Source organism: Callospermophilus lateralis, chromosome 7 (genome assembly GCF_048772815.1).
Source record: "Callospermophilus lateralis isolate mCalLat2 chromosome 7, mCalLat2.hap1, whole genome shotgun sequence".
NCBI lineage: Eukaryota > Metazoa > Chordata > Mammalia > Rodentia > Sciuridae > Callospermophilus > Callospermophilus lateralis.
The window spans coordinates 119960284-119986575 of NC_135311.1; the positions used below are offsets into that span (position 1 = coordinate 119960284).

Genomic DNA, 26292 nt, shown 5'->3' on the forward strand with positions numbered 1-26292 from the left:
AGGACCTGGCATGAGGTCAGACTCCTAGGTAAACAGACTTGGGTCCAGAGTAGCACTAACTGTTTGGAGAACTCTAATGAAAATAGGGAAAAACAGCCAGGTGAACAGAGGCAGGTCCATAGGTGCCCTCACCCAACCAGCTGAGGGCAGCACGTCTGCACCCTCCTGCTGAAGGTGAGCTGCTTGATCTCAGTGGAGTCAAGGATGTGGGCAGGAGCTTCAGGGCACTTAACCTGCCTTGGAAATGCATCTTTGCCTGCAGAGCAGCAGGGCAAGGCTTGTGGGGCCTGCCTGCCCCTACCCCAGTGCTCCAGAGACTGTGGTCCCCTGTTGAGCCTGCTGAGAGCTATCAGGGAAGGATGCAGGAAGCAGGTTATTTCTGGGGTGGGACTGTAGAGATTGGGTCTCTTCTGGGCTGGAAGTGGGAGGCGGGAAGGGGGACTAGACCTAGACTAAACTGAAGAGGCCTGTCTCCCGTCTCCTCTCCGCAGCCCGCATGTGTGATGCCCACCTTCGAGGCCCCTCAGGCATCATCACCTCCCCCAATTTCCCCATTCAATATGACAACAACGCGCACTGCGTGTGGATCATCACAGCCCTCAACCCCGCCAAGGTAAGGCTCTGGGGTGGGGTGCGTGGGGGGTCCTGTGGGCAGCGCCAAGTCAGGGACAGTTGGTCTACGAGGGATTTCAAACACAGAGCCTGGTGGTGGAACTTCTGTGCAAACAATTCCTTTAAACTTTTTTTTTTTTATTACGGATTGAATAAATAAAATCATTCATAAAATATAAACAAGATATAGATAATATCTCACAACAAATGCCTGCATAGCCATCTCCCAGCTTAAGTGGGGGAAAGTCATAGTCACCTTAGTGACACCTGGCTGTCACCAATCCCAGCCCCTTCCCTGCTCCCTTGGAGGTAAGCACTGCCTCATCCATGTGTTGATTATTCCTTTGCTTTTTTTTTCATACTTAGCACTTAAGTGAATGTCCCTAAATGGATTGTTTTGTATGCCAGCATTTGATCCATATAAACATGATCATGTTGTATGTACTGTGTGCTAACCAACTTCACTCAAAATCCATCTATTTTGGGTGTAGTTTATCACTGCTGTATGCATCTTTTCATATGTTTATTTCCCATTTACCTTTTTTTTTTCCCCCTGGGTCTTCTGCTCTCTTTTATAAATGTTTACATCTTACCAAGGTCCACAACAACCTGGGTGAATCTTTCTTTTAATTATATCAAAACTGCAGACCAATGGGAGAAGAATTGCTGTCTTTCGATACTGAGTCCTCTAATACCTGAGTATAGTATATCTGTTTGCTTAGGGTTTATTTAATGGCTTTCAATAAACTTGTGTGCTTTTCTTTTTTTTCCATCATAGATATTATACATTTTTTAACACATTAACTCCTAATTGTCTTCTGTTTGTTAGTATAGAAACTCCTAACTGTATTAAAAGTCATACCTTTTAAATTGCATTTTCTACCTGTTACTTGTTGTTATTAGAAATGCAATTGATTTTTGTACTTTGATTTTTATATAGAGTAATTTGTTGTAATCATTTATCTGGATGTATTCTTGGGGTTTTTCTACATAAATGGTCATCATCTCCAGAGAACGATGACATTATTTCTTCCCTTTGAGTCCTTCTGCCCTTTTTTAATTATTATTTTTCTTGCCTCATTGATCTGACTAGAACCTTCCATATAATAATGAATCATTGTGATGATGGTGGGCAATTTTGTCATTGTTTGATGTTAAATAGAATTTTTTTTTTTATTTCTCTGCCATTAGATATGATGTTTGCTGAAGTTTGTTTTTAATTTCCAGATACTCCTTTTGGAATTGGGGAAGTTCCTTTCTAATCCTAGTTTGCTCAGAGCAAACTGTTATTGAGAAAGGATGTTAAATTTTATCAAGCTATTTTTCTGTATCTATTGACACAATCATTGATTTTTCTTTTTTATTCTCCTAGTGTAAGGAATTACACTGGTAGGCTTTTCTGTTAAACCAACCTGACAGACCTAGAATAAACCTAACTTGGTCATTTCGTACTGGCATTTGTGTAGGTGACAATATTTAATTTGCACATTTTATCTAATAATTTGTTTTTGTTAGTGAGATTGGTAGGGTTTTCTTTGTTTGTTTTCACATTACCATTGTACCAAAATAATATGAGTTCCATAAAATGGCATGGAGAATATTTCTTCTCTTTCTGTCCCTTGGAAAATTGATATGACTGTTGCCTTGAAAGTTTGGCAGGATTATTCAGAAAACTTTCTGGGCCTGATGTTTTCTTCGTTGGAAGACTTTAGACTATAGATTTGATACATATAATTACTAAGGAATTATTTAGGTCATCTGTGTGTTTGTTTCTTGAGGCGATTTTAAATATTAATTTTACATTTAATATTTCAAATTTATTGGCTATAAAGTTGTGTGTCCATCTCATTATATTTCTGATCCCTCTTATTGTGTTTCTGTTTCCTTTTTCATTCCTATTTTGCTTATTTCTTAAATCAATATTCCCAGAAGTTTTATCTTTATTAGTTTTTTCAAAGAAACAAATTTGATTTTATCAATACTCCTTTTAATATATTTATTTTCTATTTTATCAATTTCTGCTCTCAATTATTTCCTTCCTTCAATTGTATTCTGTTGTTCTTTTTCTAGCATTTTAATTTTGATGCATAATTCATTATGTTTTTCACTCTTATTTAAGTATCTAAGGCTATAAATTCCCTTCCCAAACCAAGTTTGGTTACCTTCCTACAAAATTTTCAATGCCTGCAATTCTATAATAGTTTAGTTCTGAGTATTTTCCAATTTCTATTATTGTTTCATCTTTCAATCATTGAGAAGTATTTCTTAATTTCCAAACAAGATTTTTCTAGCTTTTTGTTACTATTTATAAAACTTGTATTTAGAGAAACTTGTCTGTTTTTTGAATCATCTGAAATTTGTTAATATGTGCTTTTTGAATGAGAAATAATTTTTTTCACATTTATTCTATGTGTACTTGAAAAATTAAATGACAGTTTTTGTCTTCTAACATGTTCATTACATCAAGAATGTTAATAATGTTTATGTCTTTTATAGTCTCATTGATATTTTTGTTTGTTTTCTTGATCAATCCACTGCAAAAGAAGGAAAATTAAAATCTTCCCATAGTGGATTGGTCTGTAATTCTTTGAATTTGTCGATTTTTTGCTACATAATTTCAAAACTGTGTCATTAAAGCATACAAGTTAAGAATTATCTTCCTGGAGAATTGAACAGTTTTAAAATAACAATGTAATGACTCTTTATTTGTAGTGATGCCCTTGACCTTAAAGCTTTCCCCACCCTCAGCTCTTAGACATGCCTTCTTTCGGTCTTTGACTAATAAATCTTTTCCATTTTCTTACTGTCAACCTCTACTTACTTAGGCTTTATATGTTTTTCATATAACTGGATTTTTAAAAGTCTAGTCTAATAATTTATCTTTTTAACTAGAGAATTGAGACCATTTAAATTATAGAATTGTTTCTATTCTTTGAGTTACCCTAAAACACCCTAGAGATATTACCACTTCTTCATTCACCATTCTTTCTTGCATATCAGTTCTTCCCTTTGGAATTACTTTCTGCTCAAGGTGCCTGCTTTAGAATTCATTTTTTTCTGTTCATAGTGAACTTTTTTACTTCTTCTTAATTTCCAAAGCCTCTTTCCCCCTATTTTTGAAAGAACACGGGCCCTCCATGTACATTTGATTTTCAGGAGACCGTCACGTGCTCTTGCACATGGAGATATTGTCCCATGCCTTCGAGCTTTCGTTGCTGCTTTCCATTGATTGTTGTTCCTTTGTTTGACATCTTTCTGGCTGCTTTTATAATGTGTTTCTTGTCTTTTGTGTTTTGCAGTTTCACCGTCATGTCTATGTGTGAATATTTTTGTATTTACCCTGCCTGAATTCATAGAATGAATTTGGAAGTGTTCCATCCCTTTCTATTTCATGGAATAATTTTGAGGAACATTAGTGTTAATTCTTCTTTAAAGGTCTGATAGACTTCAGCTGGGAATCCATCTAGTCCTTGGCTTTTCTTTGTTGGAAGGCTTTTTATTACTGCTTCTATCTCATTGCTAATGATGAGGCTGTTTAGGTTTCCTACATCCTCTTGATTCAATTTTGGCAGATCATATCTGTCTAGAAATATATTCATTTCCTCTAGGTTTTCCAATTTGTTGGAGTATAAGTTTTCAGCATCCTGCTTCAATTCATTAAGCTTCTTGAATCCATAGTTTATGTCTTTTATCAGCTCAGGAAAATATTTAGCCATCATCTTTCCAACTGTTGTTTCTCCTTTATGTTTTCTTGTCTTCTTCCAGAAGTCTGACAAGATAAATGCATCATTCTCACTCTATATGTTTTTATTTATTAACTTCTCTCATACTTTCTCCCTCTCATTCCATTTACTTATTCTCTGATCTACTGTATCTAACCTCTGTTAAATTCACCCACTTGAGATTTAGTTTAATTTCAAAATATTAGAATTTCCATTTTATGAAATCCTATTTGGTTGTTTGTTTTTTTCAAATGTTCTTTTTTTAATTTTTTGAAAATCGTTTTATTATATGACGATGGAAGAAATATATAATTAAAAAATAGATCTATATAATCAAAAAAATCCACAGGAAAACATTTAAAATAAGAAAATCGTATTTTACAGTCTTTCAATTCTTACCAATATGTATGGATCCTTCTTCTTTAAATATTTTAAACCTATTTATTTTATATCCTATGTGTGTTAATTCTAATATCTGAGATCTTTGCAAGTTCGATTCTGTGGTCTCTTCTCCCCTTTCATGGTTCTCCCAGAACCCTGTTTCCTTGTTTATTGGGTAATTTTATTGGGTAACTGTGTGACTAGAATCATCAACTAGCTCTTTGGAAATCCTTTGTGACCTGAGTAGAAGGTGGGTTCTTGCAGAAGAGGTCTGCATTTTCTTCTGCCTGGTGCTGAGGTCATCACTAGACAGAAACCCCTGCAGACCAGGTTCTCAGCATGAGGGTTTTAAACCCCTCAAGTAACATAGAGGCTGCCAACCAGGGTCAGTTATGGATTCTCAGCAGAAGTTTTCTGTTTTCTCTCCTCTCCCTGTCAACGGAGAAGGAGCCTCCAGGTCTACCCAGAGAGTGGTAGGGACGTGAGAGAAGGCAGACAGGCTTGTTTCTAGTTCGCCCCCCCCCACCCCCGCACATCCTATGCAGGTGTATCCTAATAGAATCTGTACCCTGAAGGCCCTGGTCTTTGGCTCCTGTCCCTTCTTCTCCATGAATCCAAGAAAACCAAAGTTGTGCTTCATCAGATTTTTATTTTTTAAATTTCACTCTCCTTTTTTATTGATTGATTCTTTTTAGTTGTACATGACAGTAGAATTCATTTTGATAGATGAATTCACCAGCTTTTTATCATGCACTCAAGGCCAAAGCCGACCTCATGCTCCGAGTTCCACCTTGGGTCCCTACCCTCCCTGTGCGGTGGGCTCCCAGAATTCCTCCTGAGGTGAGTCTGCTCAGACTGCTGTAACAGGACACCCCAGCCGGGCAGTCACTTAAACTACATTCATTTTCTCCCATTTCTGAAGGCTGGAAGTCAGGATTGAGGCGCTGGTAGATTTGGTTTCTGCTGAGGCCGCCTCCTCCCATGTCCTCACATGGCCTTTCCTCCATGTGCTGGTGGAGACAGCCCTCTGCCTTCTCCTCCTCCCTGCACAGGATATCAATCCTCTCTCATTAGGACTTGGCCCCTCTGACCTCATTTAACCTCAACTTCCTTCCCAAAGGCCTCATCTCCAAATGCAGTCAGGTGGGGAACTTGGGCTTCAGCATCTCAATTTTGGGAGCGTACAATTCAAACCATAACACTAACTTGTAAAAAGATGTTTTTCTCTTTCTAAATTTTACCTAACACTTCAAAATCCTTTGGTTCAAGTGCCTGAGGCCACAGTACTGAAACACTGGAAGCAGATCTCCTCTGCACAGCATTTTACAAAGGACTCACGTCTTCTTAAACCATTTCATGGTGAACCTAGTCTGGGGGAAGGATGCTTCAGCCACACCGGGTGAGAGTGGAGGCAAGACCAAAAGAAGGACTTTCTACCATGAGGTTATTGGATTGTTGACCAGAGGGCTCTTCCTTGGACATTGTCAAAGACACTTATCTTTGTTTGATATTGATGAGATCTGGGGGAATTCTAGGCAAGGCCTGGGAATTTCCTAAGAAACAATTTGATTCATTCCCATTAGGCCTCTACTAGGCCAGTGTGTGGAGGTCAGTGGCCTTGCTGGTCACTCTCAGACATTCCTGGAGATATCACATCAGCCTGGGCTCCTGAAGCCCATCCCTTTGAAGGATACTCCCTTAGATGCAAAGAGTGTTCCCAGCATCTCCAAGGGTCCTTGGTGGTCTTCGGGAAGTGCTGAGGGAGCCCCATCCTATCCTGGCACCAGGTGGGGGGCAACAGGCCACAATGTAACTAGTAGTGTGTAGAAACTAAGACTAAGGGGTCGGAGAAGCCTTCCTTCATACAATGGGGGAAGCAGGAGCAGTTCCTAACCCTGTGATGTCACTGGTCCACACGCGAGACATGGGCATGTCCTGCCACCCCCACCCCAGGTACCTCTTTCAGCTAGAAAAGAACAGTTGGCAGTATGTTTTCAGAGATGAGCACTCATTCATTCATTCACTGAATACAGGCACAACTTCTGCCTCTGAGGATCTCACATAGAGGACTGAAGATGGCATGTACATAAAAAATAGAATTCAAGCAAGTTCTGATGGCAGTGTATCCAGAGTACTAGGGGAAAACCAGGAAGGAGCCACTAATGGGAAGGTCAGGGAAGTTTTCAGAAAGGTGGTGACATTTGAGCATAGTCCTGAAGGATGAGTGGGCTTGGAAATCAGTGTCTCAAAGTGGACGTGCGGGCAAAGACGTGAGGTTTGGAACGGTGTCTTAGAACTGAAAATAGTCCAACATGCTGGCATCAAGGTAAAGACGGAGGGTCAGCAGGATCCAGATCACAGGAGCCTGCCTGCCTGACAAAGATGTTTGGGTCTTATTTTGAAACAGACGTTTTTAAGCTGGAAGTGTTAGACAGTTGTTAACAACAGTAATAGCTTTTATTGAATAATGTCTACCCTGTGCCAACTACTGAGCTAAGCCCTCTGTGTAAATGATTTTATTTCATTCTCTTAATAGCACAATGAATTTGCTTTTAATAGACCTACTTGAGAGATGAGGAAACTGGATCATGGAGAGGTCAAAGGTCAGGAAACAGCCATAGCTCTCAGCCAGGAATTGGTAAAGCCAGATTGAAACCAACTCTTTCTGGCTCCAGAGCTCAATCACTTAAGTAGCCATGCTATGCTGTTGGATGGAACAAGGTCTCAGAGAAGATGGAAGAACTGGAATTAGGAGCACTGGAATGAGCTAGAAAGCACCAGAGCCATGCCCTCTTCCTCTCTTCTAACTGAGCAATAGTGGGAAAGTCTCAAGTTTTCAGAAGATTACTCTGGCAGCACTGGAGGGAACTAGAGGAGGATACTGGGGAAGGAGGGGAGCAAGACCAGCTACCCAAGGAGAAAAAATAGGGGCATCCACCAAGGTTTTGCAGACACGGAGCAAGAAACAGATGAGAGAGATTGAGGAGATGGAATGCAACTTGGTGTCTGATTGGATGTAGGGGTTGAGGGAGGAGAAGTTGAACTCGACATTGTATCTCAAAGAACCAACACAATGCCTGACGTACAGTAGGCACTCAGTATGTATTTAGTCAGTGAATAAATGAATGATGACTCAGTACTTCTAGCTTGGACTAATGGGAGAGTTTAAAAGGGAATACAAAAGGAAAAACAGGCTTTGCAAGGCCAAAAAGGAAATGAATATGGTCTACCTGAAGTATCTGTGGTTCATCCAATAGCATTTGGATATACTGGGTGGAAACTCTGAATACATCTGGGTTCAAGAGAACGATTTGGGCATTATCTCTTTAGCGCATGGATAGGAATAGTAGCCTAAGAAATGGATAACATTTTTTTGAAAGAATGAAGAGAATAAGAAGATTTAGAATGGATCCAGGAACCATGCTTATAGTGTAAGAAACAGAAGGAGTGGTTGGAGAGATAGGAAGAGAGTACGATGGAGAAACAGGACATTTGCAACTAGGATGTGTTTGATGGAAGAGTACTGAAAGAGACTGTTGGTTTTGGCCTTGGCAGGAGACCCTTCAGAATGGAGCTCTGGGGTTAGCAACAGATAGCTCTGGAGGGAGAGCAGGCTGGTGGGAGGTGAGCATCAGAGGCCATGAGTATAGACAGCCCTTTGGGCATATTTGGGCAATAGCATGTGACAGAAGCAGATGGAGAGAAAGCTTGAGGACAGTCTAAGATGTCAGGTTGTTGATATATTGGAAATAAGATTGTGTGCAGGCTGAGAGCAGAGAGAGCAAGGGGACCGAGATGGTGACAGTGTGGGAGAAAGCGGACAGTAAGTGAAGGAAAGTTCTGGAGGAAGTGAGAAGAAAATGGGGTCCAGGATGCAGGGGTCCCTTTTCAGGGAGAGGTGATGCTGTCATGAGCAGGGCTGAGCACTTTGCCCGCAGGAGTGTGGAGTGGGACGCACGTCCCTGGTCTTCTCGGGATCAAGGAAGGATTATGCACCTCAGGAACTTGAACTTGGGTGGACATGAGAATTCCTCCTGGAACTCCATCTCCCTTGTAGGACCTCCCCCAGCTATGCCTCAAGGGACTGGGGAATGTCCTGGGCCCCAGGAGAAGAAAGCAGAGGCTCTGATGTGACAACGGTCAAGAACCTGGTGCGTGAACCTTGTCTTAGCTGAGCACAACCAGAAACCTGTTCACACTGGGGAGGAAGGCTCGCAGTTTAACTGTACTCAGTAAAATAAAAGCACCCTAGTCAATTCTAGAGGCTTGGTGGATTCAGGAAAGGAAAAAGAAGCCTCAGAGCAATGATGCTGGCCTCCTGCACATGCGGCCTCCCTCCTCTCCCTTGATAGGGATGACCCTGGGCAGTGCTCACCCTCCTCCAGCAGCTGGGCTCCTCTTTGTCCTTGCAATATTTATCTGATGTTAATATTAATATATATCTGCCTGCCAAATTTGACTCATCGGCCAAAATACCTGGGGAGACTTTAAAGGCTAATCCTCTCCCAGAGATGATTCAGGGGGTCTGGGGCTAATGCTTGGTAGCTTTATTTTAGAGAGCATCTGGTGACCCTGACCAGCCAAGCTTACATGAGAAATCACAGTCCCTTCCTTCCAGCAAAACATAGGCCATCCCCCAGGCCCAGCCCCCAACTCCCTTCAGGCAGCCCCAGCTTCAGCCACATGGAACTCTGGTTCATAGACATGCCTGGCCCTTTAAGAGCTCTGCCTGGGCACTGTTGTCCAGCGGGCCTTCCCTTCTCCTCCAGGCAATCCTGTCCCCACTACCCACCCCCGGAAGATACAGTCCTCTTCCCAGAAGCCTTTGGACTCCACCAGCTCTTTCCCCTTGCTCTGTCCTCCAGCCTTTCCTGGGCACCTTTGGTTTGCCTGCCTATCACGTTGTGCTGTGTTTAGCATCTATTTCCCCCACAGCCTGGAGCACCCTGCAGGCAGGGGTGGGGTTTTGTTTATTTTCTCCCCCCATCAGCACCAGGCTCTGCAGAGAGGAGCTCGGGGAAGGAGGAGCAGCCCTGGCACCATCTCCACCCATGTTGGGCTTGAGGTCAGGCCGTGGTCCTGGGGCCTCCTCTTGTGAGGACCTTTCGGCTCAGCCTCGGGGAAGAAGCCAGAAGAACTTCTGACATTTGTGCAGTCAGGACTGAAACCCAGACCTGTGTTGGGGGCCCCCCACCTGCACACATCTGCCTCTATTTTCCAACTTTTCAGTATGAACTGCAGACACGTGATTCAATTTGCATAGGAGCCTCTGAATTGGATCGGGAAAGTCAGTCCACCCTTGCTAGAAAAGAAGGCAAGACAGGCCCGAGAGAGGGGGAGAATGAGGAGGGGAGGGCAGAAGGAGGGACCTCGAAGAAGCAGGGAAAGGAAGTCCATTCCTTGAACTTCAAAGTCAAAGATAACAACATTTTGATTATTCACTCCTGGAGTGAATCCTGCCTCTCTCCACTTTGTAGACTGCAAAGAGCAAGGAAGAGCTCTCTCTCCAGGCAAGTAATCACCATGAGTGTAAATGTCAGCAATGCCTTTGTTGGTCCACTTGTTCTCTCACTTATTCATTCAACAAACATTTACCCACCTCTCTCCTGTGCCAGCCCTGTGTGAGACGCTGGTGATCAGAGAGGTTCCCCTGGATGCTTCTGATGCCTGCTCCTCCTGCCTAGGGAGCTCCAGAGAGACCCTTTAATGGCCTCCCCCAACTCCTAAACCTGATTCCTTTCCTTTACACAGTGATCTCCCTTTACCTCACTTGGCGGTGTTCCTCCAGCCCCAGCCTGGCCGAGGCCCTGGTGCATCCACACACTCTTCCTGTTGCTGGAGCCACAACTACCTGCTCTCCTGGCTAAGATTGTGCCCCTTAGATTTGGCCCCTGCTCGTGCTTTGGAGCCCTTCTCATACCATAGATTTTCCATGTACTTAAGGCCCTCTGTGGCCTCCTCTCCTACATGAGGTCTCTGAGGTCCATGGCCCATTCATCCTGCCTGTCCGTGTCTCCCCCAAAGCCCAGCACCTGCAAATGCGTGTTAACTGTGCAATGACTAGGTGGGTGGATGAACCACTCAATCAGGAGTGAAGGAAACGGGGATGAGACGGTCAACTGCTTTCAGAACCACCGAAACTAACCCAAGGCACTGACGGAAGTTCCAGAACCTCTGGGAGTTCTCAGTCCCTACTCCAGGAGGGAGGCTTTTCTTGGAGTGCCTGAGGTTTCAGTCTTCAGCCTCCACCTTGGCCTCCCTCTGTGCCACCCCCAGGAGCTCCTTCTCCAGCCCTGCTCCGACCCCAGGCAGGAGGCACCCTTCAGGTTGTACCCAGGAAAAGCCAGTCCCCTCCCTGCAGGAGCTGAATCCCATTAACCACAGCATTAGCCTGTGGCCAAGGTCAACCTTCTGGAGCTCAGAGATGAGTTCTGGGGAACTGTGAAGGAGGTAGAATTGGCATGGGATTGGGGGAGGAGCTCTGAAAAGCCAAACTCCTCCCCTGAAGTTTAAACAACACGTATTTTATTTTCTCCACAAACCAAAGATGCAGAGACAGAGAGTCTGGGCTTGTTTGGCAGTTCCCTCAGGCTCCAGGATCTTGTATTTTCCCCTCTATCATTCTTTGTATGTGATTATCCTCCTCATAATCACAAAAAGGCTGTCCCATCTCAGGCCTCACATTTGTATTCCAGGAAAAGCAAAGAGAAAGATAGGAGAATGTCCTGAGGACTCACTAGCTCATGTCTTACTGCTCAGAATTCTGTCAAGGATCCATCCTTAGCTACAAAGTCAGCTGAGTACAATGCCACACTCCCAGAAAGCCAGGGTTCCCCTAGGAAAGAGCAAGTACAGGGGAAAACATTAAGTAAATAACTACATGTCTGTCAAAGAATCCCACAATGTGAACTATCTCAAAAGGGAACCATATTGATGGAAGCAGGGCCTTGCCAGTTCTTGCTTGTTCTCCAACTTGACGTGGTCCCTGAAGCACCTTTATGAAATCCTGGGGTGCCTGGGAACCCAGTATGAAAACCATTGCTGTAGAGCAGAAGAGAGCAAACTTTTCTGTAAAAAGCTATATAATAAATATTTTAGGCTTTGAGGACCATATGAGTTCTTTGTTGCAGGGTGTTGTTTTTTCACTCTTTAAAAATGTAAAAAAAAAAAAAATGTAACTCTAGGGACCGCATGAAAACAGGCTGAGAGCCCAATTTGGCCTGAAAGCCACGGTTTCCAGTCCCTGCTCTAGGGGATAGTGAGGCACTGGGGGTTTGGGGAACAGAGTGAAGGACGGGCCCCAGAGGCAGAGCCCTCGGTTAGAGGCTGTTGTAGAAAAACACTCATGAGACAAAACAGCCTCGGTCCAGGTCCGCGGGGACTCTGGCTTCCCAAACAGCCACCTGAGCTGCGGGCTCCTCAGCAGTCTCACCCAGACCTTGGGAGCAGGACGGCAGGCCTGGAGCCCAGTCCTTTGGCTGCTCTTGGACTGAGCTTAGGAAGGGGGAATGTACCCCAGGGCCCAGGTGCAGTCCCTCAAGGTCCACTCCATCCCAGAGCAGGTGTTGTGAGGGTCTAGACTCCAGCCCTCCATCCCCTCCCCAGTGTTCACCACGAATACAGGCTCACGCTCCTCCTAAACCCTCCCAGCTCCTTCCTGGACCCTCCGCCTCTGCTCCTCCCTTCACGCTAAATGACAGCTTCCCATCAACTTGACCCTGACATCCAGCCTGAATGCTCGGCCGCTGGGTAGAATCCAACTGCAGATCTCGCAGCCCCATGTCCCCTGCCTCTGCTGCCCTGCCTGCTCTCTGCTCACGCTCACAACCTGGCCTGATCTGTGTCCCCGCTCTCCTCCACTCTCCAGGCCCAGTACACCCACCTCCTCTGCACACCCTCTTCCGTCCTCCTCTCCTCTGCAGTCCTCGGGCACTCACCGTCTGCACCGTGTCCTTGGCATTTAGCTTCTGCGCTGAATTGTCAGGCGAGCCAGATAACTTATGGGCAGCAGCTAGCCCACTGCATGGCACATGGCAGGTGCTCAGCGATTACATCCTGGACGATGGGTTTGTTTATTCATTTATCCAATGGCTGTAAGTTGGGTGTCTGAGCTGTATACAAATGTGCCTCTTTGATCATGGCTATTCTATTTCTCCTGCCTCAGATGCGCTTTGTGAGCTTGATTGATCTGCATGTTAGTTAATGAGTCATTACAGGATCCTGTCTTTAAACAATGGCCAAAACAGAGGAGAAGGGGGAAAAAAAGCTCCACTACGTGGTGCACCAGGGCCGTCCTGAGGCTGCAGTGCTGTGTGCTGCGCGGTGTAATTAACTCCTCCATTAGGGTCAGTGCTCTGAAATGTGGTTCACATCCATGGCAGCGCTAACCAGTGATGTGAATCATTTTATGGCTCCGGGTTCTGGCCTTCAAAGCAATATTTTCCCATTACAGGCCTAATAATCATGCACTCCCTTTTTGGAGATGGCCTGGTGAGCAGTGTCCTCTGCCCAGGGTCTGGCTGGAAGAGGCTGACTGGTGACAGAGCACAGCCTTAGTCCCCGCAGAGCCCAGGCCCCTCCTCCTGCAGAAGCCACCATCTCTTTCTTGCATTTTATGTACAGCAAGTATTTGCTGAGCACTTGCTAGGATCCAGAAAGAGCTTAAGGGAGATTTTGCGGACAAGTATGGTCCCTGTCTTCAGACCTGAGACCTTGCTGGTACAGCCAAGTGACAAAGAGCCTGGCCTCTAGCTGCCTGGTGTAAGTCTTACTCTGCCTCTGAGCTGTGTGAGCCTAGGCGAGTTGCCTAAACTCTCTGTGCCTGGGCTTTCCAAATTTGTAAAAGGCAGGTGATCAATGTAGCTATTATGTTTTTTCCAGGACTGGAGACAAAGTAGCCATTGTTGTTGCTAAGTTTTAAATGAGTTCACATAATGTGCTTGGAACAACAGAGTTAGTGTCCGTTCTTACAGTGAAGAAATAAGAAAAGATGATTTGTCTAGGATTAAGGGATTGGCAAACTATATCCTGTGGACCCAATCCAGTTCATCACTTGTTTTGTAAATCAGGTTTTATTGGAACGCAGCCACACCTACTCAAGAACATGTGTATGGCGGTGTTCGTACTATCCCAACAGAGCTGAGCAGGACCAACAGAGAGCCCATGGGGAAAGGTTTACTATCTGGTCATTGACAGGAAATGACTGCCCACCTTTACTCTAAATGGTAACTGCAGTGAGGATCCCAGAGCCTGGCTATCTGTCCATGCTGGAGGATCAGGAAGGGTTTGGAAAATATAGTGCCATCCAATACTCTCTAGGCCCCTGACGTGTGCCTGGCACACAGACATGCAGTAGTGTACAGAGGGCATGTCACCTGTCCCTGCCCTCTGGGAGTCTCTGGTCTAGCGAAAGGGCAGGTGGACAGACAGATCACAGCCCAGTAGGTAAGTCCTGAAACAGAAGAGCAGAAGGTGTGGGCAGGGAGAACCCGTCTTGCAGAGGGTGGTCAGAGAGAGCTCACACCAGTCAGAGCTCACCGAGAGAAATTTGCCAGGGGGCAAGAGGGAGAGGGAAGAGACTGAGTAAATCCTGCTCCTGATTAGGCCATCACGGTGGGGATGCCCAGGAGCTCAGGTGGTCACACAGGCTGTGTGATAGGGAGCAGATGCAGAGGCCCTCACACCTTGTGTAACAGGTAGATAATGAGACTCCAGGAAATGTTCTGCATGATAGGACCACGGGGGTGGGGGGGGAGCTGGGGGGCAGTCGGGGATTCCAGCCCAAGCAGAGGATTCCATGATGAAGCCACTAGCCAACAAAGAACATTCTGGTTGGGAAACTTAAAAGGGCCAAGGAACCTCTCACCCACTATTGATAGTTAAATTCCCTCCCATCCTTACTAACATCGCCTCCTCTGCTGGACCATCGCTACTGCCCAGCAATTGCTGGTTTCCTACATCCCTCAGTGCTGCTACTCCTAAAGAAGAAAGCTCATGTCAGGCCTGGCTTACAACTCTCCATAACTGTCTTTAGGACACAGCCCCAAATCCTTAGCATGGAAAACAGCTTTCATATTCTGGCTCCTCTTCACTACCCTTAGGTTGCCACCCCCTGCTTCCTTCTCCATTAAACAACTCCAGGTTCATTACAGGTCTCTAAAGAGCCATACTGCTGCACACCTCTGCAGCCCCCTCTGCCTGGATTGCTTTCCCCTCCAGATCCATTTGTTGGACTCCTCTGACTCACCTCCCAAACTCAGCCTGGGCTTCACTTCCTCCAGAGAGCTTCCTCCAATGAGATTGCTCCTTCCCCTGTGTCTACCTGTAGACCTGCTCACATACTTAGGTCTCTTCTTAGCCAGAGATTTTCCTCTCTGTGCCCCACATCTATGCCGAGGGCACCAGGTTCATCAATGGGTGCAAGATCAGTTTGCTTCTGAGATGCCTGAAGCATCCAGGGGTGAGGCTCTGCTGGCATCCTGGCAGGATAAGGGTGCTGGGCTGTTGGGTTTGGACAGAGGAAACCTGCAGAAGGCCTCAGTCATAAGAAGGTAAAAAAGATTCACAGGGATTGTGTAGTCCTTGGGTTGTAGAGTAGAAAGCCAAGCTACCTTGTCCTCCCCATTGGGGTAGGGAAGGTCATTGTCAATTGAAGCCAGTTAGAAATGGACAAAAAGAGACTCAGATTGAACATTAGAAGTAAGTGACTCTGTGCATCCCATCTTCATGAATGAGCCAGAAATCTGCACATCAGCCCAGATACCCCCACCCCAGCCCAGCCCCGAAGCCCTGAATGTCCTTAGGCCCTGACCTCTTCTCCACCCACCGCTCTCCATTGCTCACCTGCGCTGACCCCAAAGCCCAGAACCCTCTTCACCACTCGCCTCACTTCTGCCCAGCAGCCAACCTGATGATGTCACCTCCCTCCAGAGCAAGCTACTTTTTTCAGGGGACAGGTATAAGACCTTTGGGACCCAGCTCCAGGCACACTTCTTGCTTTCCGGACCTTCTGGAGTCACCTCCTTGCACTGAAGCCTCAGCTGCATGGTCCCTGGAGCCAGGCAGCTGGCAGCTGTGCCTGTTGGTAGAGCTGTCATTACACCAAACAGATCATTCCGGAATGTTCCATCTCTGCCACAGCACAGGCCCTGGGAACTCCTTCTCACAGTGTCGCCTCCCTCTGCCAGCCACACACTTTGGTCTGACAGTCTTTAGCCTTCAGAGTTCCCTCAGATGCCGCCTTCCTCTACAAAGGGATCCAAGAAGTATGGACCCCTGACACCAGGTCCTCTACAGAGTGGCCTCCTCTCCTGCCCCAGTGGCAGGTTCCTCTCTGCTCCCCAGTCCCCACCGTAGCACCCTGTCACCTATACTGTGCTTCTCAGTCTACTTCTTGGACCCCTTTGTCACTCTAGGCAGGGACAGTGTCTTGCTCACTGTGAAAGCCCCGCCCCCTGGCCTGGCATATGGCTGGTAAATATTTGTGGAAGACAGGACTGAGAGAAGTTAAGAGGCAGGAATCTTGTCAAAATCCCCTTCTGAGAACATTTATTTATTCAACAAACAAAAAGGATGGAGAAAAGCAGGCAGAGAAAGACTAGCGGAGGCATCTCCAGGCCCCTGGGGGCAAGGGAACCGAGATTCCACACGTGGCTTAAAATATTGCCACCGAGCCCCCAGGGATTTCTATGCAGTAGAGCATGAAGACAGAGTCCAATCCCATCTCAGCCGGCCAGATGTGCCTGGTGCTGCTCTGACAGCCCTGGAATGAGGCAGCTGTGCCGCGAACTTCTTCAGACACAGAGGGCCCCAGAGGACATGTGGCCTAGAGAGAAATAGTTCACAGTCCTAAGGGTGGCACAGAAATGGCCCATATGCCTACAGTGACTGTGGACATCAGGACCCAATGAGGAAAGTTCCTGCTGTCCTCCAGGTGTTGGGAGACTCCCCCGCTGCCCCTGCCCCTGCTAACCCTCTGTTCCCCCCTAGGTGATCAAGCTGGCCTTCGAGGAGTTTGATTTGGAGAGGGGCTACGACACCCTGACTGTCGGGGACGGTGGGCAGGATGGGGACCAGAAGACAGTTCTCTACATGTAAGTGAAGTGCTGTGTGTGATCCAGAGGCTGGGACAGCACTGGGACCTTGGCTGAGGGTGGGGCTCACCGAGTCCTCCCTGGCTCCCACACCTCGCTGAGGCAGGGTTGCTTCAGCAGGAATCCGCTGCCTGTGTCTACTCCTGCCAAGTGGGGAGGAGCACTGGGCCAGGTCCTCACTGGGAATTCACATGGGAAGCGCCCAGAGTCTCTTCGAGGCCAGGGCGAGTCTGGGGTTCCTGCATGGTTGCCTGCTTCTATGCGTACGTCTGCTGCCCAGGAGGGTTTACTCCAGAGCTGGCCCCCCAAGGCAGAGCGACCTCCCACGGAGCCAGGGGAAGCATGTTCACAACTATCTGACTCCTGAGATTGGAGGTTCCAGAGAATCGAGATCAGATAGACGTAGTGACCCCGTTTCCTGAGTGGAGGAAGGCCCCTGTGGTGTGGTGTAGTCAAGGGAGAGGACAGTAGCGGGCTGTCCTATGATTCCACTATTTTGGGCCTTTGATCTTGGGGCCAATGAGTTCTCCTCTGCCACCACTTGTAGACCCACCTGAGAGCTGGGGAATGCTGCCCTTTGGTGCATGTGGCCCAGCTTCAGAGGCAACGGGCCTCAGGGCGGGCCTAGCCCCCTGATCTCAAGAAGTTGTCAGTTGGGGAGTCATCTTACTTGGGTGCCATGGTGGGGCGCACCTCTCTGAGTCTCTCTCTCCTGACAGCCTGACAGGTACATCGGTCCCAGATCTCATCGTCAGCACCAATCATCAAATGTGGCTCCTCTTTCAGACCGATGGCAGTGGTAGCTCCCTGGGATTCAAGGCTTCATATGAAGGTAACTGTCCTTGGAGAGCCCAATAAACCTCACTGCAGATGCCAGAGACTTGGGGTCTGGATTTACAGTCACAAATCCTGGGTTCAGATCCCAGTTCCGCCCTGTGCAGCTTCGTCAGGCACATTATTCAGCCTCTCTAAAATCCAGCCTCCTTTATTTGGGGGCTTCCCACATTCTTTTTTTAAATTTATTTTAGTTATAGATGGACACAGTATCTTTTTTATTTTATTTATTTATCTTTATGTGATGCTGGTTTCAAATCCAGGACCTCGCCCGTGCTAGGCAAGTGCTCTACAGCTAAGCCCCAGCCCTAGCTCCTTCCCACATTCTTTTGAGGACTCTCTGAGATAATTCACTTAAAATGTTGAGCCCAAGTGCCAGATTCACACAAAAATCCCATGCCCAATTTATACCTGGCTCATGTGGACTTTTTTAAAGGCTCCATAATCTATCTGAGCCTCTCTTATTTTTAAAATCTTTACATGGGGACATTATCTTCCCAAGCCACCCAATTTGGATATCATGGTGCTGAGTGAGTGACTCTAGCATAGAGCTAAGGATAGACATCACCATTGTTGGTAGCCTGAGGAGGATGCAGGCAAGGGTCTTCACCCAAACAAACTTCATACAAACTCTGGGGCCCAAGTGCTATCCCACCATCGCCCCTCCGTGAGCTTCCAAACCTCCTGTTGGCCAATGTCTGCTAATGCCCATCCCCCACAAAAAAGGAGAAGACATTTCACCAGTAGTTGTTAAGCCCCTGTTAGGTACCAGCCACTAGACCATCCCTAGGGCAACAGGTGTGCCAGATGAAGGCTTGGCCTTGAGTCCTCTGCTGTAGCAGTGAGACTGAGGAAACAAATGAATGTAAAAGCAAGATGGCGGCCCAGACAGCCAGTGGGAGCACAGGGCAGGGATCAGCCACCCTTCACCAAGGAAATGAGCCCTAAGTCCTCAAAACAACTTTGAGTTTGCTAAAGAGACAGAAGGCAGGGAACAGGGGCAAGGAGGCGTGGCTTTAGTGTGTCTTACACACCTGCTCCTCCAAAGGTTCTTCCTATACCAGGGGCTGTACTGTTCCCAAGTCGGGTACACAGGAGGTGCTGGGGCTTCCCCAACCAAACCAGGGAGCTTAGAGCAACAAATATATTTTAGCATGATCTGGAGGCTGGAGGTTGGCTCCAGGTGCCAGCAGGGCGTGCTTCCTCTGAGGCTCTGGGGAGTGTCCCTCCTTGCCTCTTACTGGCTTTGGCTGGTGGCTGACAGTCCTTGGCATCCCTTGGGTTATAGCCGTGTCTCTCCAATCTCTGCCTTTTTCATCACATTTTTAGGTGTCTTTCCTCCACTTCTTATAATGACACTAGCATATTGGATGAAGGGCCACCCTACTCCACCATGACCTTGTCTTAACTTGATTATATCTAAAAGACTATTCTCAAATAAGATCCTACTGACAGGGACCAGGACTTAGAACTTTAACGTCACTTTTTGGGAGATACAAATCAACTGGTAAGAGGCTAGCCCATATTTCCTATGCTAACACTGTCATCCCACTGTGTCCCCCAGGGGAAGATGATGGCTGCAATGTTCCAAGAATAGGGAGCCACGTGTCTAGGTGAAGCAGAACAGCAGGCAGAGGACACCATGGGTCACAAAGTGCAAATCCTGGTTCTGTCCCTTTCCACTCTATGGCAGGTCCTGGAACGTTTCTGGGCTGTTTTCTCATCTGTAAAATGGAGATAACAATACAACCTAGGTCACAGGGATATCTGCAGAGTTCGTTAGATCAAAACTATGAAAATTAAAATGTTGGAAACTGCAAAGCAATGACTATGTAGGTAGTTAAATGAATGAGCTGTTCAGATACATAGTTATACACAAGGAGCTGTGTGGCCATGGAAAGAGCCCCCAGTGAGAAATCAGAAGAATAGATGCAGGTCCTGTGTCATTACTCAGTATTTTGAAAATGGGAACAGATTTGGATCAAAATTTCTAAGTCCCCCCACCCTGTTTCTGCAATTCCATGGATGCTCATCAGAGCATACTCCCAAACGTGGGAGGGATAACCCTGTGTCATCTACATGCCCTTGATCTGCCCAATGGTTTAAATAAAACACAAATAGTTCAAGCTTAAAAGAGATGACAGTATCAGTTGCTTGAGATTGCAAAAAGGTCTGGGTTTCAAGCCACATGCAATGCCACACGCCTGTCATCCCAGCTATTCAGGAGGCTGAAGCAGGAGGATCACAATTTCAAGGCCAGCCTTAGCAACTTAGCAGAGAGACCCTATCTAAAATAAAATTTACATGGTTAAGGACGTAGCTAAATTAGTAGAATACAACGAAGTAGGAGCAATATTTAAAAATTAGCTGCTAGAGCTTTTCCTGAGGAGTTAGTTGTTCTTTATTCTTCCCTGATCAGGAATCAAAGAGTTGAGCTTAGCTGTGGAGATGTCAGCGTGGGATGGCTAAGGAGAGGATTTAAGCCAATCCCTGTGAGAAATGTCTGGGACCCCTGAATGTTTATGGAGGAAAAGGTAGACTTGGGAGAATGGAAAGCTGGGCCCAGATATTGAAGGGCTGTCACACGGGAAAGAGGCATTCGATTTGTTTGGTGTGCCTTCTTTGGAAGAAAAAAGGGACATTGCTTGAGAGCTACCATGTGCTGGAAGCTTTATGTTCATCTTTTCAGGGTTCTCAGTCAATGTCATATGGCAGAACCTTGGGGCAGCCCCAGGGACCACCCAGATGGGGTAGGAGATGCCAGGGGGAGGGCCTCTGTTTTCTCTCCCTTCTTCTCTTTCTCTCCCTGTAAGCCTTCTTTAAAGAGAACATTCATTCTACACATGGTTTGAAAAGCAGTGCTTCATCTCCCACCTTGCTGACAGCTCTCCCAGGGCTGCTATTGTGTAGATGAGGCATCTGAGACTCAGAGGGGTGCAGTAACCCACCTGAGGTCACACAGGAGTCTGGCAAGTGGCAGAGCTGGGAATCCAGCACATATCTCAACCTCAAAGCCCATGTTTTTATCCCCTATTTTGAAAGCCTCCCAAAGTTACAAAACTTAATTCCTTAGAAAAATCTTCATAGAAGCCAAAGCTTTGCCCCAATCAAATGCTCCATGTATCATGAGCTGGGATTTCATTTCACTAGAGGCTGGAATTTTTGTTTATTAGTTCATTTGTCCACTTCGCTCGGCCAGTATTGATTAAACACCTGTCACGTGACCAATACTATGCTGAGTGCTATTAACAGTGAGTCCCAGACAGTCTAAAAAGGTACATGGTGTGAATGCTGGTCACAGACGAGGCATCAGCAAGACTTCTTCTTGGACCCATGACAAATGAGGAAGGGTAGCCTGGGGGTTTAGAGGCCTGACTCAGCCTTATGGATGTGTCAGGTCCTGGGAACAGAGGCAGCAGGTTCAGGGAGGATCAAACACACTCTGGAAATGGATCAGTCTGGTGAATCCCAGCAGGGTCCCAGCTGGGTGACCCAGGGAAAGCCATGTGGTGTCTCTGAGCCTCAGTTTTCCCATTCATAAAATAGAGATGATCATGCCAGCCTAGGAGTGATCTGAGGTCACAGAGAGCTCCTGGCACACTGCCTGTCCCAAGATGGTACCTGCCTCTTGAAAGCCACCAAAGTTCCTCTCCATCCAAACCTTCCAGGCTCCTTGTCCTCCAGGCCTGGATCTGCACCCAGGTGGCCCACGATGGCTCCGACAGGCCCTGGTCTCAGATCACTGCCTCGCACTGGAAGTCCCCACAGGCTGGCTGGGGAATGAGCTGGCTTACGGTGGCGAGTGCAAGGTGTGGGGACAGATGTGGCAGGAGGCGGAAGCCAGATCACGGAAGCCCTCTAGTCTTCATAAAGCATTTGAACTTTGTCCAGTGGGGCGAACCTGGGAAGGGCGAATCCCATTTCCCTTCTTACCCCCTCCACCCTGGATTTTGACATGAGGGGCGAAGCCCATCCATCCACACCTTCATGGTGAGGAGAACCTTCTGCTGTCCAAGGTGGTGGGTGAGTCCTTCCACCTCTCACTCCTCCGCCACCTCTGGCCGGTCCTGCATGCTTGCTGCCTGGCTTCCCACTGCCCCTTCTCTGCCTTAGTCCTCTCATTCTGGCACCTTCTGCAGTCCACCCATCTACTCCCAAGCTTCCACGTCCACCTGCACCCACGTGACCTGCACATTCGTTCCCCACCCGCATGTCTGTCTACCCTTGCATGAGTCTGTGCACATCTAACATCAGCCCATCTGCACTCGTCCGACAGAGCTGCCAGCACAAAATGCCACCCTGGGTAGTTTAAACTATAGTCATTATATTTCCTCGCAGTTCTGCAGGCTAGAAGGCTAAGATCACGGTTCCGGCCACTTTGGTTTCCGGTGAGGGCTTTCTTCCAGCTCTCAGATGGCCACCTCCTCGCCGTGTCCTCACACAGCCTTTCCTGGGAAAAGCACATGAGTTCCTGGTGTTCTTCTTATAAAAATATAAATCCTATCAAATCAGGGCCCTGCCCTCATGACCTCATCCAACCCCAATTACTTCGGTAGAGGCCCCATCTCCAAATACGAAGCTCGACATCTCCCACCCCCACTCCCACGACCTCAGCACGTGTGCCCCACCCTGCACCCCATCACCACGCCACGTCTCACCTGCTTTCTTCTCCCTCCCCCACTCCTGACCCCTCTCCCAGATTCATCAGCTCCCCTGTGGGAGATCATCCCACACTCCCGTTAGTCGCTGTGGTTAAGCTTGTCCCTTGTCACCTCTCACTTTGATAATGGCACAGCCCTCCTACTCAGCAGCCCCTCCCCACCCATCTGCCACTTGGCACACAGTGATCTTCCCGGAATCGAAGTCTGGCACAAGTTCTTTGCCACTTAAAAGAAAGAAACATGAGACTTTAATGACAATTTCTCATTGACTTAAGGGTGAAGCACAAAAACTTTTCATGTGGCATCCCAAGTTCTCTGCAATCATAATTCCAAACCAATTTCAAATTCCAGCTCCTCAGATTCCATTCAAAGCAAAGATCACAGTTGATTAATCTCTCCAGTCCTACAGGGCCGGGGCAGGGCCTGGCACAGAACATATGCTCAGAGAAGCTTTGCAGAGTTAAATTGCAATGACGTTTTACAAGGGCACAATCAGCAGCCTCCTCCCACCCTCGAAGCCTCCCTTCAGTCCCCTTTATCACCTCTGGGTGCTCAGGTGCCAAGAGTGCATGCATTCCCTACATCCCCATAGGCTTGGGAATTGGATAAACCCAATTTGCAACCAGGCTCTCCCAAGGACCCCACGGGCCAGTCCCTCCTCATCCACAAGCCAGAGTTTCCTGGGCTGTGAAGAGGGGCTGGCAACTGGTAAATCCACTCGGGTCTCCTGAGGGCTCTGTTCTGAAGCACCAAGCACAGCGCCTGGCACATAGGAAATGCTGGGTTGTAAGCTCGATCCCTTCCCCAGGCCTGCAGCTCTTTTGACTAACACCATTGCCCAAAGCTTCAGTATTACTTCTGCCTCCATCTTGGCCCTTCATTTATCCCAGGTTCTAGGGAATTCCATTGAACCCGATTGACATCTGGATGGAAGGGTAGCCAGGATGCAGATGTCCCGCAGGGTGATGTGAGGAATTTGAGAGCAGGGACCTCCTACCTCTATCACTTCCGCCCCTCTCCCCAGGCATAGCTGGGCCCGTCATCATCAATGCCCTCCTCTCCCCGATTCAAGCAAAGAAATGAGACCTTGGGCTGGGCAGGGGCCTCTGCAGCATCACATCTCTCCCCCCATTGAAAGCATGAGCCCCAGTGGGAAAACTGGGGCACTGACTTCCCAGAAATTCTTCCAGCTCCACTTGTCACAATCCTAGGTCAGGGTGGAGGAGGAGACTCAGGATCTATCAATATCTGAACATTCTGAGCCCAGACAGTCTCCCTCTGGAGGCGGCCAGCTGTGAGCAATGCATTCATAGTTGCAATTGCTTTGCTTCCCAGTAGAACAAGAAATATTTAAGGAGCAGGCAATTAGCACTTACCAGAAACATTATAAAATTACACACAACTTGCTAACAAGTTTTCACATCAATCTGGAAGTCTCCTGGCTTCCTGGCTGGAGCCTGGAATCTGGCAGCCGGAGGCTCAGTCTGGGAGGCTGGTCAGGGGGAGGCAGGAACAGGGACCCTGCCCCTGGAGCAGGGAAGAGCAAGGCAGTAGAGATAATGCAGAAAGGGACTCAGATTAGAAACCAGATCATCCATCTGTTGATTCAACATTTTTTTAAGGCCTGGGGGAGGAGGTGTTGCAGACACTGTCCTGGACACGGAGGGTCTGAGGACAAGACCAGCTCTGCCTTCACCTAATGCATGGTCTGTTTTCATCAGCATGGAGAAGGTTCTAGAAGGGGAACTAGAGAGGCATGCCTAACCTCACTCATGGGCATCAGGGAAGTCTCGCTGGAGGAGATGATGTCAGACACTGAGACTTACACCTGAAGAATAAAAAGGAGGTTTTCAGACATCTCAGAGAAAAGGGACATGTTGGCTCAGACAGCTGACATGTGGATAGCATGGAGTTTAAAATCTCCATAGGAATAAATTTTGAGAGCAAGTAGTTGGAGAGAGCCAAGATTGCCTCTGCCAACAGTCCCCCTTCCCCCTTCTCTAGAACATACCTCTGACTGTGGGTGCAGATGAGCCTCCTCAGAGAGGTGGAGGTGGCTATTCTGGAAGGAGGCCCAGGGCAGCAGATCAGCACCACGGACTCCACTCCCTTTTGGTCACTGCCCCTCCTCCTGTCAGCTGTCAAGGACATGGCCATTTTCAGCCTTTCCTCTGTTTCAGGGCTCCTCTATTTTTTTGTCTGGTCCCCTATAAGTCAGGAGGCCAGAATGTTCTAGCTCCAGCCAAGAAAGACACCTGGCATGTTCCTAAGACACTCACTGAGTTTGCATAATACCTTTAAGCATTTTCCAGTCAGTGGGAACAAAGGTTTAGCTCCAGAGAAGCAGCAGCTGCCTCCTCAGAGGATCCAGTCTGTTCTGGCCCCTGGGGGCTGGGCTGGAGAGCAGCAGAGGAGGCTGCAGCCTCACAGTTTGGCAGGAGGTCATTTGTCAGGGAGATATATGCTAAATGTATGGGCTTTTAACAATGGGAAGCTCTGGTTTGGAGCTAAAGCAGACAGCTTGGAGGCAATGTCCTTCATGTCCCTATTTACCACTGTTTCCCAACCTCCTTCAGCCAGGGAGAGACTTAAGACAGAGTTGTGGAGGAAGAAGATGGGAAGGAAAGAACGTCACCCATTTCATCCATCTACATCTCTGTCCCATTCGCGAGAATCATGTGCAGAGAGATATATGGCTTTTCACCTCCTGGTTCCTTTCCCAGTATCAAAAGTAGAAAATCAGGGTGGGATGAGACGACAAAGAAATGCAAGAGATCCACGCAGGTCCAGGGTGTGGTCCTGATACCAATTTGTCCTAGTCAATTGCTCGGATGTTGTGCTAATTGAACTTTGGGTCCTGAGCACTTAGTATGCATAAAGCACTGGGCTTGATTCTGGAGGTGGACCCCTGGCTTTGAGGAGCAAAGGCCCCACCCACTCATCACTCATTCAGCCTGACCCTTCTCAGTCTCTGCAGAGTATCTCCCTGGCCTCGTCCCTCTTCACCATCCCTTAAACTTCCTGCCACAGTGAACTTGACTTTTCCAGACCCCACACTCTCATTTTCCATTCCCCTTTCCTGTTTCTTGCCTCCATCCTTTCCCCCTCACCCTCCCTCTGGCACTAACTGGGTGTCCCCTCTGTGCCCTGCAGTCCACCAGAAGCTGGGAGACAGACATTTCAGAAACACAGTCTGGGTTCTCGAGAAATTTCACTGTTGAACAGTGAGAAATGCATGTCCAAATGGACAGCACCATGGCTCTGGCAGAAACCTCCTAGGGGACCAGAGCAGGACAGGAAGACCCCTGAGGCTGCCTGCAAGATTCCAGGGAGGACTTGGGTCGGATGCACTCGCACTGACACCAAAAGATGATTCTTTACCTGACAGATGAGCACAGAGTGTTCTTTTCAGGAAGAGCAGATAGCAGGTGCCCAGTTTTAGCCCTGAGCAAGCCCATGGGGCTCTGTCAACCAGGGTGACAATAACAACGATGAGGAAACACCCTCTAGTTCTGGCTGTGCATGGTGTGCTGGACATTTTGGCAAATCTTCTCATACAAATAAGTTCATTCCATGCTCACAATGACCCTGGAAGGTGGTGTTACTATCGCCATTTCCATTATAGAGACGGCAAAACTAAGGCTTAGAGAGGATAAGTAATGTCCCCAGGACTATTATTTCATGTTGGATCCTGGACTTTGTGACTGCGGGGTCCTTGCTCATCACCGTTGCCCAATTTCACCTCCCTCCAGATCACTGAATTTCAGGTCGTGGTCTCAAGACCCAGGATGGTTGAAAATGAGACTGGGGGCGGGGCAAGGTTTGCTCAGGGGTTAGGGTTTTAAACTGTGGGTTTTAAGAAGCCATGAGAAGATCAATGAGGAGGGAACAATGCAATCGTACTTTTGTTTCTGAGTGATCTTGTGCTGCTCTGTTAAGTGTGGATAAGAGGAGGGGTGGGGTTCCACCAGGTTGCTGCTGTCACCCAGG

At 47.5% G+C, this 26292-nt stretch overlaps 1 protein-coding gene across 1 annotated transcript in view; it reads left to right on the forward strand.

Annotated features, from left to right (window-relative positions):
• Positions 1–26292, forward strand: part of Csmd2 (CUB and Sushi multiple domains 2) — a 535133-nt gene that overhangs the window by 285301 nt on the left and 223540 nt on the right. Inside the window, exons 10-12 of the mRNA XM_076862996.2 lie at positions 492–613; positions 16704–16807; positions 17527–17639. Of these exons, the coding sequence (XP_076719111.2) occupies positions 492–613; positions 16704–16807; positions 17527–17639 (339 nt within the window). The remainder of the gene's footprint in view (positions 1–491; positions 614–16703; positions 16808–17526; positions 17640–26292) is intronic.